This window comes from Harmonia axyridis, chromosome 2 (assembly GCF_914767665.1).
Source record: "Harmonia axyridis chromosome 2, icHarAxyr1.1, whole genome shotgun sequence".
NCBI classification, from domain to species: Eukaryota; Metazoa; Arthropoda; class Insecta; order Coleoptera; family Coccinellidae; genus Harmonia; species Harmonia axyridis.
The window spans coordinates 20543654-20561005 of NC_059502.1; the positions used below are offsets into that span (position 1 = coordinate 20543654).

A 17352-nucleotide genomic window follows, 5' to 3' on the forward strand; every position below is an offset into this window, starting at 1 on the left:
AAATATATCACGCTGTATAGGCTCGATATAATGAAACGAAATAGAATTGATATTTCACATTAATTTATCTCTGAAATTTTATATTTGAGTTTGTGATATCAGAATTCATTCAATTTGATCACCTCTGTTGATTTATTCTGAACCCTTGAAATATACAGAATTGTATCAAGAGATGAAATATTCAGTGATTCGCAGAATTTATCAAAAATAATCAGAAGAACGTTTGAGATTGCTCCATTCATCCTGAAAAATGAGGCTCAAGCTCATGTAGCTTGAGTTTGACTTGGAATCAACTCAAATTCAAATCAAGTAGTCTTAGTTTTTCAATGTTAAGTCAATTACTTGATAAATAACTACTTAACATTGAAAAACTACTACTTGACTTGAGTTGATTTCAAGTCAAGCTCAAACTATTTGAGCTTCAGCTTGAGCCAAGTAGCTTGAATATCAAGCCAAGCCGTGAATCCCTAATCATAGTAAATCATATCTCTTACATAATTTTACATAATATTCTGTGGTCTCCAACGGTCCAATAGATGCCATTCTGACGGATAAACAACGAGTGCTCCATTGTTTCTGTCTTCACGGCAGTGGTTCCCTTATTTTTTCATTTAAAATTATCCAAATAATATCTACATTTGATTTAATTACTTGCTGAGTTAAGCTGCTCAATATTACTTCGGAGTTGAAAGAAAAAATATAATCTTTATTCAGTTTTGTTAAAACTACCTACATCATATCCTTATCACTAGCATTTCGGCATTCTTCTATTGTGTTGTGTTGCAGATAAGGAAGTTAGGAATATTTTCAGAATAATAAAATCTAACACAATAAATCGAATATCAAGAGAATAGTCCCCTACAACTGTGAAAATAAAAGTGATAAATGCGGATTAGAACATTTGAAACAATTGGTAGGCACATATAGACTTAAAGGAGTTTGCGGCATTACATATTTATTATTTTGGATATAGTTTTTTCTTATTTTTGAATCCTACAAATTCCAAAATATCTAATCATTAAACTACCATGCTAGACACTACCTTATTCGAAATCTTTGCAGTAATTATATTTCTCAATAATAATAAATGGTTTTTATCGGGTGTCCCAAATTCGTTGTCTAGTGAAGGGATCACAGAATCCCTGAAGATTATATGTGAACTTCAGATAATTAAAATGTTCGGTTATATTTTTTCGAAAAAGGAAAAAAAAAACAGATTTATTTGGTACAGATTTTTATGGTTTATGTTGGAAAATCACAAGTTTGTATTATAACTTCAAACCTTATTGCAATAGAAAACGAATGATCAGAGCAATGGAATCGGACGAAAAAAGTGTGTGTAGAATTTTTTTGTTTCATGCTCAAAACACCAGTAATAAAGAAGTTATGAGAACTCAGGAAGATTTTGGACACTAAGGGGAAATTTGGGGGATAATATTTTTTCATTTTCAGGCATTAACCTATAAATTCCATTTTCGATGACATATATAATAGCCAGTCTTATTCATGTACATTTTTTGTATCAGGAGTAATTAAACATTTATTTCATTATTTTTTGTATTTACATCTATTGAGACGTTGATTAATTAATCAAAAATTATTTATTATTATGATAATTGACGTTCGTTGACATTACAAATCCATATATGAAAATTTGGGGAATTCTTTGAAAAATATCATAATTTTGGGGAATTTTTGGCATCGTTTAGGTCAAAGCATTTCTTATTATTATCATCACATACTCAAGATGACAGCCCAAATATCTACGAAACTATTTTTTTGTATACTTCCGAAGGTGTAGGTAGGTACCTATTAATGAAGATTATGATAATCCAAAAACAGTATTCATTCAAGAAAACTAAAATATTCCATATTCTATAAAAATTCACAAGAAATGTAATTACATATCCATAGGTAGGTATATTATTTCCTATTGACCCGGATAAAGATATCTCGCTTCACTCTTGGATTTGTGGCCTGTGGGAATTATGAATCCGTACAAATGGTCCTTCTCAGTGAGATCAATCTCTCCGTCTTCCTCTCGCAAACTACTTGTACAGTTGTACCGGTTCTGGTGAATGGACAGGTAATGAACGATCACCTAGTTGTTAGCCCACCTCACCACATGTATCAGTCTGTCCACTACCGACAAAAAGAATAGTTGCCCGGCAACGTTGCATAAACGAAAATGCACTAGAGCTTATCCATGTTTCCTTCCCGGAAAGTCTTTTTCCTGCAGTATGCTGCAGACCAATGTTAAAAGTTGATAGTGTGTTCGTTTGTGGCGATTAAAACAATGCCTGAAACATATGATTCCGAAAGCATTTTCTTCGAAAGGAAACTCAGTAACACCAAGTGCAGTGAAAGGTTAAAAATATGTAACAGAACCTGTTAATCAAGGTAAGAATATTGCTACCTGTCGAGTACTGTACCTGAAAATTTTACGCTAAATTGAAATGTAACTATTCAATTGTTTACTCTCCAGAAAGGGTTTTACAATTTTTTTTCAATGAAAACATTGAGTCCATTCTGTGATGATAGGTAAACATGAATGACCGAGATTCACCTATGATGTTATACGATGACTGCATATATTTTACTTTTTTTACAGTATTATTTCATCACATTATCTAATCGATCATCCAATAAAAGCTATACAAATTACTTTTCCTCAAAATCAAATGATTATAAACGTTTTTTGATTCATTGTGGTAAACTTGTAATGTAAAATTTTATTTTCAATACTTATAATTTCAATGAATCCTAGAATTCATCAATTTAATTCGATTACTGATTCAATAATCCCAATAGTGAATAAAAAGTATTATTGAATAAAGGACTAATTCAATATACCTATGTGAATATTTAAGAGTAGTTCAGAGTAAGTAAAAATAATGACTTTTTTGGAGATGTTTTTTTTCATTCGAAAAGGCAAATTAGAGTAAAGTAGCTGCTATGATTCCAAGAATAGAAGAAAAAATTATAGAAATTCAAGGGGCGAATCCACCATATATATTAAGTAACATGTGAAATCAATCAAAATGGCAAAACCTTCCAGTTGAGTTTCTTCTATGTAATGAAATAATGAAAGAGTTTGGAAGATTTCCAATAACAAATATCATAATGTACAGATTCATAGATACTTATTAAAACTCTGCTAGCGCCTCCACCATTTTCATGTTTTCAAATTTCAGAAGAATAACATGGTTTTTGTTGAACTGCGGCAGATACCAGCTTGATTTGATAGATTAGTCTGTGTTGGTGCTTTTCGATTCTTTTTCCGAGTTTCATTTTCACTTTACCAGCTCCCTAGTTCGTTGTTGTGGGGTATTGACGAATTTAATAGGAGTGTTATATTTTTTACTTTGCTTCAAAGCCGGTCTTATCGAGTATTCACTATCAACTTCCTATGATCTTTATTGTTTCAGTTTCCTGTCCCATTCTCCTATTGAGGTTTAACTCTCGGTCTTTGATTAATAATTTTTTTCGTTTTAGAAAGTTTCAACAATGAGATGAAGGTGTTACCTATTATTTGCATGTTAGTTTTCTCCATCATCGATTCAGAAAACAATTTTGCACTACGTTGAATTTTTTCTTCCTGAACCACAGTCCACAGTAGGTAAATCAATTCATATGAGTAAATCATATAATAATTTGTTCTGAATTAATCTTTCAAAAATTTGAAATTGAACAACAAATATTCCCCTGGAGACTACTGAAATATATGCATATAGGTATAAGTGGTGTCCAATCGACTATAAGTGACGACCGCTCAAAAGTCAACATGGAAACATTCAAAATGAATGTTCCCAAATATTTTGATGATTTCTTTTATTTGGCTGATCTTTGATATTACTATTAAGTATTAACTAGAGTTGAGTATTCTTATCCCTTTGAAATTGTATGCGTGAAAAGTATTCAGCCAGCCCCAGTAAAAAACATAAAATGCGAGGCATTTTGAAAATTATTCATTTTAGGCACAGCTTGTCTAGACAAAAAATGAGGACTACTCACTAGGTTGTTTGACAGGCAAAAAAAATTAAGGGCATCCCATTTGATAAATTGACATTTTTTAAAGTTCATTTAAAAAATGGCAGTGTCTTTTGGACCAGCAGTATATTGTATGTATATTGTAAAAATGTGAGTGATTCGTAAATCTGCAGACGACAAAAACTTTTCGGGAATTCAATAAAAAATAAATCGTACAATTACTCTCGAATGGTTTTCAAGATATGATCTTCAGTTCAAACCGTTATAACCATGACATTTTTCAAAATTTACAAGAGTTATCCACCGATCCAGCACTATTGAATCACCCTGTGTATACAAGCAAATTCTCAACACGATCAGATCTGTTGTCACGGAAATATCTTTTCTAAAATTCTTTTGAATGTTCTATGGTTTTGATTATGTAACTAGCTGAAATTTTGGTCTGGAAAATAGTTTTTTTTATCTGAATCCAAAATCTCAACTCATTCGATTTTGAGGTCACGGAAATATTGGTTCATTTTTTTTATATTCTTGAAATTGTTAATTGTTAAAATTTTGGTCAATTTTCAAATTTTCCTCCTAACTCATAAAATATCTTCGTTTATGTCTTTGTTGAATCTTATATATGTACATAATATAAATATTCCTATATTCTTGTTATATTCCCCAAAGATTAATACGCCAAAAAAACCCTGCAAAGGACCCCGCACGTTTAGTACGGGAAATGGCTTTCCGTGAATTTGGCTGAATTTTTGATATGTTGTAGTTCTTGATGAACTGATCAGAAAAGTCCCTAGCCACAAAGCTCAAAAATGGACAGTTTTCGAGATATGGAGCTTTGAAAATGGATTTTTTGCAATTTTTGGGGTTTTTGCTCATCAATTGGGGAGCTCTCATTTCTGGTTTTGATGGAATTTGGATGTTCGGCGGCCAGAACCCGACTGAGAAATGATCTACCTTGGTTATATTAGGCACCGCCATCGATAATTTTTTATACACTGCTCCACATTGGCTATGAAATGAGATACAAAATCCAAGATCTTCCATACATCTTTTCATGCCACACAGAATAATTCACATGACCGAGAAACGACATATTGTGAGATTTTTTTAAGACAGGCCATAATAACTGAATCCTCATATATCTGATGTCCAATAATATCAAATATGTTAGCCAAAATGTTCATAACCAGGCACCGCTAGCTGTAACGGGGGAAAATGGGAAAATCATAATCATATATCCTCAGGGATAACAATTGTGATCACTATTGATCTCATTTACATATGATATGTGATTTGTTTCTCACAAATCTCGATAATCTGACAATGGGGTGCCAAGACATTTTCCTCAGAATGTCTCGAAATTGATGATAGCATCTCACAGACAAACGAATCCGTGAAAATGTCTGCAGTTTTGATACAATACAGTACTATCTGGGTAGAATATAGAAGTCCAAGTGTTGGAAGCTAACTATGAATGGAACTTCCGATATTAACCCACGAATTCTTGAAAATATTTTTTTTTTCTATGAACTTTTTGAACTTCACACATACGAATGAATATTATCTAATAATATGATCGTTGGCTAAATGAACGAGTAGATCAATCAAAAACAATATAATAATGAGAATAACATTCATAATAATAATAACAATAATGATAATTTTGCCCTCGATTCGATTCATAATATTCTAAATGATTTCTTGCGATTGCTAATATAATTTCAAATTGTTTTTTGTTTATTATCATTATTGTTATTATTATTATGAATGTCACTCTCATTATTATATTGTTTTTGATTGATCTACTCATTCATTTAGCCAACGATCATATAATTAGATAGTATTCATTCGTATGTGTGAAGTTCAAAAAGTTCATAGAAAAAAAAATTATTTTCAAGAATTCGTGGGTTAATATCGGATGTTCCATTCATAGTTAGCTTCCAACACTTGGACTTCTATATTCTACCCGTATAGTACTATATTGCATCAAAACTGCAGACATTTTCACGGATTCGTTTGTCTGTGAGATGCTATCATCAATTTCGAGACATTCCAAGGAAAATGTCTTGGCACCCCATTGTCAGATTATCGAGATTTGTGAGAAACAAATCACATATCATATGTAAATGAGATCAATAGTGATCACAATTGTTATCCCCGAGGAAATATGATTATGATTTTCCCATTTTCCCCCATTACAGCTCGCGATGCCTGGTTATGAACATTTCGGCTAACATATTTGATATTATTGGACATCAGATATATGAGGATTCAGATATTATGGCCTGTCTTAAAAAAATCTCACAATATGTCGTTTCTCGGTCATGTGAATTATTCTGGCGTCATCTTGTGGCTTGAAAAGATGTATGGAAGATCTTGGATTTTATATCTCATTTCATAGCCAATGTGGAGCAGTGTATAAAAAATTATCGATGGCGGTGCCTAATATAACCAAGGTAGATCATTTCTCAGTCGGGTTCTGGCCGCCGAACATCCAAATTCCATCAGAACCAGAAATGAGAGCTCCCCGATTGATGAGCAAAAACCCCAAAAATTGCAAAAAATCCATTTTCAAAGCTCCATATCTCGAAAACTGTCCATTTTTGAGCTTTGTGGCTAGGGACTTTTCTGATCAGTTCATCAAGAACTACAACATATCAAAAATTCAGCCAAATTCACGGAAAGCCATTTTCCGTACTAAACGTGCGGGGTCCTTTAAAACGTAGGTATATACTATGTATAAGACACTCTAAAGTCAAACGAAATGGCATCGGTCAGTAGTAGCTCCTGGCAAATAAGCTTCAAAGGCGATTGAAAATTACGAAACACTAAATACCTAATTCATCCTCGGCCTTGACATATGAAAACAATGACGATATTTCCATTAAATTGGTACACATACAGATTAATGCTTTGCTGGCACATGTTAGGCTTTCTTTTCATATCTTGAGGATTTAACTAGAACAACTATCTATGGACAAAAGGTGAGATCTCTCTTTTCTCGAAACGTATATTCTCAGAAAATAATCCATATGGCCAATATAACATCTGAAGAGTTGAAGAGATATTGTTGGTATTTTATTGCTAAATATAATATGTGTATATGATATTTATGGTGAAAACAGCCTTATTCTGAGGACTAATGAACTGAAGAGCAATATGCCAGTTGGTATATATACACATTAATTAAAATTTAGTTGGTCTTTGATCTGTTTTGAATTGGCACAATATTTTGCACAAAACATTTATAAGAAATATAAAAAAGGATAACATTTTCATTGTTGAAACGTTTTCTGCAATTACAGGTAGATTCAATGAGGTGAAGATATAAATTAATTTTTGCAGTAAACACAATGTTTGTTCTACAAAATGATTTAATAATACAGTCATTAGATCAACAGCATATAGTTGGGCATGTCGATCTTCACTTACGCTTTTGTGCAATGCCCTAACTGAAGGTGACATCTATACTAATTAGAATTCATAACTCTCAAAGCAAGTTGCTAAAATATAAATCCATAACCGTACCAACAACTTTTTAATTTAATTAATTTAATCGAAATAAAATGATGAATTTTAATGTGAAATGACTAATGAGAAGAACCAGTTTAATTACCTGGACCGAAAAAAATTGAGAAGAATATGGAAATAATTACTCATAATAAGTGTGGAAGGCATTGATATTCTTCCACTAGTTCAAAATTCATCTGAAACAACCACAAAGTGGCGAGGTTTTAAATGAACGAGTGGTAGAATGGGTCTTCTGTACGAGTATAATACATTATTTTTTCTAAATCACTGAATTTTTATTGAAATTCATGGAATATAATATTTCCATAAATATCGTTTACTGATTTTAGCATTGAAAAATGTGGGTGGGCACAGTTTCTATGTCAAGAATTTGATAGATTATAGCATGAATATGTGGCAAGAGAGTTCCGAGTATCAACATATAATAATAAAATATAACCATGAAATCTGTGCGAATCTGAGATATTCTCGCACGATTTTGGTCTACAAGATGTGGCAGAATGAAAGAATTAGTCACAAGATTAAAGAAAAATATTACCGATGGACTTGAAATTCTAGGCGCATATAAAAAAAGTTCATGTTGATCTCGTAAGCAATAAAACCATAGGAATTGCAAGAGAAATATCGAAAAAGTCGAGGAAAATAAAATTCGAGCTGAATAATGAAGAATAACGAGGAAAGCACTAACGTTAGGTTAGGAGCTTTTAAGTTCCCCTGTCCTCAATTCTGGGCACTCGCCTCTGAACACATTGCTCTATCCTTTTTGAATGTATAGAATCTAAAAGTTCTTCTAACAAAATCTGTCCGTCCACCTACCAGAGCTTTTCTCGAAGTATTATTTACATGAAATTTTTTAAAAATATTGGTTGATAAACCAAGGAATCAAATAATAAAAAAAAATTATTTGCGACATATTATCATAAAATGTGTTAGCACGGTAATGCTGAATACAATATTTTTTGCGTTATCACATATGGATTTATGAATTTTGAAATTTGTATTTAGATTTCGAGAAGAATCCCATCGCTTAATTTATATCATAACTTTTTTATATTATTTTATTTCATTATCAGATTTTTTCCATATTTGTTGAGGTAGTTCGTGATAAAAAAAAAATCAGAATCATATTTCTGAATATGCTGTATTTTTTGACGAAGTTGGTTTTGAAAATATCAAAGAATTTTCTTTCTCTCATTCTGCTTTATTCATTATTGGGAACAATTCACCAAATTTATCTTTTATATGGGATTTGAACTAAGGTTCAAAATTTTCTAGTGTCCTTGCTAACTGATACAACCTATCAAGATAATACAATAAAGGTATTTTATAATTGGAATAATAATAATTTCCACTTATCTTCTGATAATCAATCAACCAATTAATTCTGCAACAGATTCAGTTCGTTGAAATAGAGAGACCAGGATTTGTTGTGATTGTGTTAACAAAGTGTATTAGATTCTGAGTAAATTAATGTATGTTTACCTCCATATGTTAATAAATCATTCTGTTCGTGCAGAAGTGTGTGGAGAATTTAATGGAATATTTGTGATATAGCAAGCTACTCAAAATATAAAAGTGTAAGTAGGTATTAATTATTAACTTTTAGACCAATTCTGATGATATATTTTAGTGCCAAATTATGACAATTCCGATCTTTTTCATACAGGGTTGGAACGTTTTAGATTTTAGAGGGAGAATATAGGGATATCGAAAACTTTTAGAAATACAGGGTGGCTCAAATTTGAAAAAAAGTTGCCTTATTTAGGGATGAGTGTGTTGGAGTAAACAGATCCAAAATATGTCCAACTAAAAATCGAAATTTTCTTTGGTGTCTGGTTATTTTTTATTAGTTCTTCTTATGGATTAATAACAAAAAAAATATGAATTTATCACACTACAAAAATATCCAGTCTAGCTACGCAAATCTGAACATTTTTTTGTTCAAATAGTAGGCTGATTTTAGAGTTGTCGAATAACTGCTAATACTTTGTTGACATTTGTTATATGGAACCGTTACTTGAATAATTTCTTTAAAACCTGAATTCTATTCAATAAGTAAAGTCCTATAAATTACATAATCATGCTGATACCAACACTACTCGTACAAAGCGTACACCTGGCAATGTCTGTAGACATTTTTCTACATAATTTTGAGGAAACTCTAAGTATTTTGGTTCATTTGAAGTTCCATCGATATAATTGGGTTACAATTATCTGTTCATTCAATATCGCACAATAAACATAAACACTAAGACTAATTTGATGTCTTGACTCATTGGGTTGACATTTGCACAGTGAATATGATTTTTCCGGTTGAAGACACCATTGTTAGTGAATATGGATTCATACAAGACTTTTGCCTGGAATTGAGGATTTTCTATTTATTTTCGAAAGAGCCAGTTATAGAATTCAATCTGCTATGATGATCGCCTTGTTATAAACCTTGTACTGTACTACAACTTTTTGTTAAGCCTTTCTGTGACATACCACATCCTCTAGCGATTGCAGTTGTAGAAGTTTCTGGGTTTATATGAACTTGAGTAAATTCATTTATTTATTTATGTGTAGCTGTTATGTGGTGTTTGCCTCTCTTTTTTTTTCCAAACTAACATTTTCCGTCCTACAGTACTGTCTAGTTTTCAAAAAAAAGTTTAATAAATATTAATAAAGTCTTAAGAAATATTGCGGTCACACTGAAGTATCAAAGATGCCAGATAAATTCCTTAAGTTTCCAATTCATTAAAGTATGATCATAACATTTTCAACTGATAGGTTACATTCCAAAGATAGAAATCATTGATGTTTCAGTTTTCAGCAATTACTATGAATTTTCGAAAAAGAAACTCCTGAGAGATGAAACGAAGTTAATAGATTCACAACGGAATTGAAATGAAACAAAATAAACTTATTCAGAAGAATAATCAACAATTGATCAATATTCGATTAGCAGTTTAGGTAAATCTGTGCACAATATTAATCTGTGGGTAATATTGAGCTGTGGGCAAGCTAGATCATACTTGCTGGCTTACTAGTCGATTAGTGGTATTTGAAGTAACTAGCTTTGTTTTCACAACTGTGGGAGTTATCTATTCTAAATAAGGAAGGAAAGAGCATGTTCTGTCTGCTATCTATGGTATGGGCACATTTGAAATTTCTGAATGATTTTCGCGATGTCTGATAAGCAAGTACTCTCATTAGGACTTTAATTTCGGCTATCAGTTTTCTGGAAATTTGATACAGCACAAAAACCATTATTCATTATCTTTCACATGTGATGGATAGTCCAAATCATGAAAAATACTCATAAAATGATGAACACTGTAATACCCGATAGAAAAAAATATTTCTGAGCACTGATATAACTATGCTGCATTTTTTTCCACCTTAAGGTTCTGTGATTTGTTCAAGTTTGAGCGTATGAGAACCGGATCGTATAATGTACCTGCGACATTATTACTGTGTCCTCACGCAATCTCAGTCTTGCTCTCAGTACTGCCAATTGTTTATCCAACACATAAATGATTGAATAGTTCCTCATAAAATGTTTATCTAGCTTGGGGATACACACCCAAAGTCTTTCATTACCTATATTTAGCGAAAATATAATTAAGTATTTACAATTACATTTACATATTTATACAATAGATTTCAATCAATAACCATTAATTGAAAATAATAATAACTTGCCAATTATGCAGCCAACAACGATTTGTATAAAAAATCGAGTCGATAAGTACAGGTGAAGTGATCTCTATCTTTATTTGATTGCGTTACTACATTGATATTCTTGGTATCACAAGCGTGAAAACTGTGTCTGACGAGTAGTGATAAGAGTGAATAGATTATTGATATTGTTCGAACAGTCGAACAATCAATTCAATATTCAGTTATCAATAAAACATGTCATGTTTAACATCAGGATGAAATGTTGACAATTTTCGAGGAAAATTTAAGTATTGTGTTTTAGGTAGATACATAGAGATTTAATTAATCTCAAAAAATTCCCTACTCAGTATAGGTACTTCTATGTAGTCTTTATGAATTTGAGAACGCTATTGATGAATACCACGAGAATTCAAAGCTTCTCTAGACATGTTGGCGAAGAGATATATGTAGAATTATGCAAAATTTGATTAATAAAAATTCAACCTTGATGATATAAGTGATACTGATATAAAATTAAGTCACGAAGCAGTATTGAGTCATGTATAAAAAAAATCTCTTTCATCTGAAGATAAATGTGAGGCTTGGCCATAGAACTCGCATTAATGATTGAATTAGGTCTGTCATAATCATAAACATAGGATTTTTAGTCTTCTCTAGTTTTGGTTTCATTTTCTGTATATCATATACTCATTTCTCTTATTGTAGTTTAGGTGCTAGAATTTTATTATCAATCGGTTCTGTGGAATTTTTGTTATTCGTTATTTTCTAAATTTTTGGAGAGCAAAGTCATGAAAAACCTGGTAGATTAAGAATAAATCATTGCACTTCAAAGTAGGTAGCATTGTATTTTTTTAATCATGTTGCAACACATTCTGCAAAGAATTTTGTAACCAATCATTACCAGTTCAAAGCCCAAAAAAATTTGACAATGCACCAAAACTACTAATAAAATCGATGTATCTTTTTAATCTGTGTTTACGAATTGAATAATTGGATACTTCAAACAACTTTCAACTGTCAAATGGGTAATTTCTTTTTGTTGATGATCGGATGATCAATATCAGCAAAATATATTTAATAAACATAAGAATGAAGTAGAATGACGTCCTGAAGGCAATTTCGCAAGTAATGTATGTATTCGTTATTGAATAAGGTAAGAGGATTATGATTGACCCATCGATAATATACATCTAAGAATTTTAAATTAATTACATCAGTTTGTTCAAGAATTTCATAAACCATAAATGTATTGATTCTAAACAGTGGGATTTGTTTCTCATAGCACTTTCGAGCAATCAGAAAATTGTAGTCTGTTGAGGATTTGTATTATTTGCAATAACTAACTTTTTATACCTGCCCCAAATTTATACTGTAAATGAACAATATGTGAATAGCTCAAGTCGAAAGTTAGAAAGCTATTATCATATAAATGGCGAATCTGATCTAAGCATTTCGGAAGAAAGTAAAGAAGTCAATTTTAAAAACTTATTTCTCCGAACATACTCTCATATCCTTGAAATTCAGAATATGTGTTGCTACAAAAATACTGGGTATTATCCTCAGATTCAAACTCTGATATCAGGAACAAGTTTTTTCATTCGATTTGAGATATTCAATTACATATGTAAAAGAAAATAAAACCAGATTTCAAAATTTTGGAAATTTCTTTCTTTTCGAATTTATTTTAGAATAATAGTCCATTTACCCAGAGACTCATGTTTTGCAAAATAATGATTAACAATATGTTCGAATTATTGTTTTCTCTACATAATAAAACCTTATTCTTATTAAACATATATCACTTGCCTTCTCAAAACATAATCAAATGGCTTATGCCTACCCATTTTCTTCGAGAACCTGTATCGTGTAAAGATAATGATATAATATATGCTGATATTCCATATAATGTCAACAATTAATCAAACAGCATTAAAATATATCCGTTGCGAATATTCTTCATTCCATATTTTCCACAATACCATAAACTCATGCATTCTTAAAATGATTGTTCATAATCACCTTTACTGAAAGTCAAAGCTATCTCAAAATATATTATAATGAGGTAGTTGGATCCGCGTTGAACCGTTAAACAAAACAATAAATTGCACTTTTACTTTTGCCGATAATGATAATGGGTGTGCACGATATGAAATATGTTTTATTGTCTTAGCGATTCCGTACATATATCTACAAATATCCAAGTTAATTTTTATGCAAGGAGGAGTATGGTACTGTTTTTCTGTTTGTTATTTCAAGTTCTTTATTTCTTGCTGATATCAAAGAATTCGTTTTCTCATTTTATTCGACGAAGATGTTTCAATAGCTAACAGCTTAATATTTCAATTTTTTATAAGGAACATGTGAGTTCCTATACAATGAGCAAATAATTTAATACACTTATCATTATTTATTTAGTCTCATAATCAGGACTCATATCGAACGTGCTTCTTTCAAAATGCGATCTACTAGCGTTCAAATAAATTTTATATACGTTTTGTCGCTTTGTCTAACCCAGACGTTTTTATGAATCAAAATTGAAAATTATCTGCTTGTTACATAAGTCGTTATGGTAACAGCTTGTTGGTTGTTACGGTCTTGGCAACTTCATTAATGACATCCAGTTTTGCTGAACATTAAACCAATAATGCTATGGGTCATTCTGATTCTGAGAATGTCACTGAAGGCGTTACTTCACATGTTAACAAACTATTATGAATTTAGTAGAAACTTCAAGCCAGAAGATTACTAGAAGGGCTGCTCTCCAAGTTATTTCAGGTGAGACTAGGAAGTCTGTGATGCTCGAGTATGATTGGGACCTGGTCATAGCAGAGTTAACAAAGACAATAATGTATTTTTGCCATTCAGAAAAAGAAATCTCTCCCATATGTCAGTGTAGATATAGAATTGATGTGAGTGACATGTACACTGAAGGCCTTGACAACCAAGATCCAGAAAGCAACATTGTTAGAATGCATAGAGAATGATGATAATGAATAAATTGCCGTGAAAACTAAATTATTATACCTCAATATAATACATTGCAGATCGGTCAGTATTTGCAGAACAATAGAATTGATCTTTCGTATACATATATTCAATGTATAGCATTTTCACTTAATGTCGTTAGTATACAGATGCAAAAAATGGCTAGTGGTTTCATTTCTTTTTAAGGATTGAAGGTTTTTGATCAAACTAGTTTTGCCTTTATCTCAGAGAACATTGAGTGAAAATTTATGTAAAAGATGCACTTCAAAGTACTGAACTTCTTCTTGTATATTCTGATAGTTTTAGTACCGAATTTCAATTTCGACTTTTTATTGTTGCAGAATTGAGAGAGCGAAGGAAACAACATCAAGCAATCATGGAGCACGCGGACTTGATACAAGAAATGCCCCATATAGAACAAATGCCTACTCAAGAAAGACTGATATTAGCTAAGAAGAGACGGAATCATCAACTTAAGGTTTGGTCACAAAAAGAAAAGGAGTACAGTAAGAAAGCGCATAAGCCGAAAACGTCCAATAAGAGAAATATATTTTTTAGCGAAAGTGTTGTACTTCTTGAAGCTGCTTCCAGAAATGATATAGACGAAGGTAAAGTGTAAATTGATTAAAAATGACTATATTGATGACTGAATATCAATAATGAATTGTGACACAGTTCTTCCATAAACCATTTTGTTTGAGTAGAAAAGGTCATAGCATAACATTAACAGGCTATATACATAGGCGTTCAACTTTGCTTCCGCCGTTTTTTCCCGAAATCGAAGCTTTATTGTGAAAAACGGGTTATACATTCATGATTCAAAGTATTGTCCATCGCTGGCCACTACCTCTCTCATCTTTCTGGCAGCGTACGAACCCCGCATTGAAAAAACTTGTCATCTTTTGAAGCGATCCAATTTCTCACTTCTTCATAAGACCGGAAGTGCTGGTCAGCCAGGCCGTGTGCCATTGATCGAAACAAGTGATAGTACGAGGGATCAACGTCTGGAGATTACGACGGGTGGGGAAGACTCCCCATTTCAACGTTTCCAACGTTGATCACTTTCGCAACGTGGGGTCAAGCATTGTCATGCTGTAAAATCACTTTATCATGTCTCTCTTTGTATTGCGGCTGTTTGTCTCTCAATGACCGGCTCAAACGCATTATTTGCGTTCGATAACGATGGCCTTTGATTGTTTCAGTCGGTTTTAACAACTCATAATACACTACGCCGAGCTGGTCCCACTAAATACTAAGCACGACTTTGGAACCGTAAATATTAGGTTTTGCCGTCGTCGTGGAAGCATGGCCGAGATGTCCCTATGATTTTCTGCGATTGGGATTCTCGTAATGAACACAGTTTTCGTCTCTAGTCACAATGCGATGCATAAATCCCTTCCGTCTTTGCCTTGCAAGCAGCTGTTCACAAGCAAACGACCGCCGTTCAACATATCTCGGCTTCAACTCGTACGGCACCCAATTTCCTTGTTTCTGAATCATTCCCATGACCTTCAGGCGTTTTGAAAGGGCTCGTTACGTCACTCGCAATGATCCTACCAATTCTTTTTGCGTTTGACACTAGTCATGATCAAGTAATGTCTCTAATTCTTCTCTATTCCACTGCCATGCTAGTCTTCGACGTCAAAATCACCGTTATTAAAGCGTTGAAACCACTCTCGGCACGTTCTTCCACTAATAGCGGCCTCACTGTAACCATTTGAGAGCATTCGATGAGCCTCAGCCGCAGATTTCTTCATATTGAAGCGGGAAATTAAAACCTCCCCCAAATTACGAAAATTTGGCTCGTAAGCTGACACGTGTAATCGGTGCAGACACAAATCGACTAATATTTCGATGGCGTTATGTTTATAAATATCTTAGCTTATTGTATGACATCTACGATCTTTTCATTTCGACTACCACTTACCGCTACAGCCATCTATTGCAAAACGGCGAAAGCAAAGTTGTACACCTAATATTAATTTTACCTTAACATTACAAAAATTAGTTTCAAAATTTCAATGTATTGATTTCGATCATTTTTTTTTCTCCAACAGTTAGAAGGTTGTTAACGAAAGGTGTTAGTCCGGATTCCTGCAATGAAGATGGTCTTACTGCCTTACACCAATGCTGTATAGATAATAATGAAGCAATGTTGAATCTTCTATTGGAATTTGGTGCGAACGTGAACGCAGAGGATAGTGAGAAATGGACACCGCTTCATGCTGCTGCAACTTGTGGCTTCTTAAGGCTCATCAAGTAAGTTTTGTGATTTTCTTGAATCTCATTCACAATCAAAACAAAATAAAAAAGTCTAATCGACATCCAATAAGGTGAGACGCCGTTGTTTACTTTAGAATGAACAGGATAAAATACACTGCTCAACAATTGATAGGGATCACTTACTTGTTCTAAATTTATTTCTGAAATATTCGCTCCAAGATTATAAATTTAGTCAGATATCAGAGTATTTTCAGTTGCTAATATGGTTCACTTGAAAAAAGAATGAAAAAATGGAAAGTTGGAGAGAAAAAAAAAATTTATTAGGAACACTCAAAATTCTGTGTTTGAATAACATAAAAATTTTATGATGAAACCACAAGAAGGCTGAAGTTTCGGTTTAGCTAGTACCTAGTTGGTCTCCCACGAGCTCGTCTCAAGCATTCTACCCTACGAGGCATACTTTCGATCAAACGGTTCATAAAATTTTGGTGCAATTTCGTCCAAATATCCCATAAAGCGTTAGAAAGGTCCTCCAGGTTATTGATCGGTTGTTCTAAGGTTGACAATTGTCTAGACATCTCAGACCAGACATGTTCGATGCAATTCATGTCTGGAGAGCGAGCTGGCCAGTCCATCCTATCAATAGCATGAATTTCTAGCGCTTCATTAACCAGACGACTACGGTGTGGACGGGCATTATCGTCAATTAAAATGAAACGGAACAATTATGGGTTCAATAATCATATCGTGATATCTCTGGCTGGTCATGGTGGTGTTCTGCAGAACAACCAACTCTGTGCGTTGGTTCAAACAAATGCCTCCCCATACACATATAGAACCTCCGCCAAAAGCTGTTGTGGGTACCATAAACTGTTCTGCATACCTTCGACCTCTTTCCCTCCAAGCAAGAATACGTCCATCTGAGTTGACCAAACGAAATCTAGACTCATCCGT

The 17352-nt window shown here is 32.9% G+C and overlaps 1 protein-coding gene across 4 annotated transcripts in view; it reads left to right on the top strand.

Moving 5' to 3' along the window:
* Positions 1-2130: 2130 nt before the first annotated feature.
* LOC123673665 (protein phosphatase 1 regulatory subunit 16A) overlaps positions 2131-17352 on the top strand; it is a 28194-nt gene continuing 12972 nt past the window's right edge. The window contains exons 1-3 of one of the 4 annotated variants that reach the window (XM_045608249.1): positions 2131-2400; positions 14517-14783; positions 16233-16434. In XM_045608249.1, the coding sequence (XP_045464205.1) occupies positions 14552-14783; positions 16233-16434 (434 nt within the window). In that variant the 5' untranslated portion in view covers positions 2131-2400; positions 14517-14551. Of the gene's footprint in view, positions 2401-8929; positions 9102-12199; positions 12344-13826; positions 13966-14516; positions 14784-16232; positions 16435-17352 lie in introns of those variants that run through there. The other 3 variants (XM_045608250.1, XM_045608251.1, XM_045608248.1) reach the window with 3 other exon arrangements.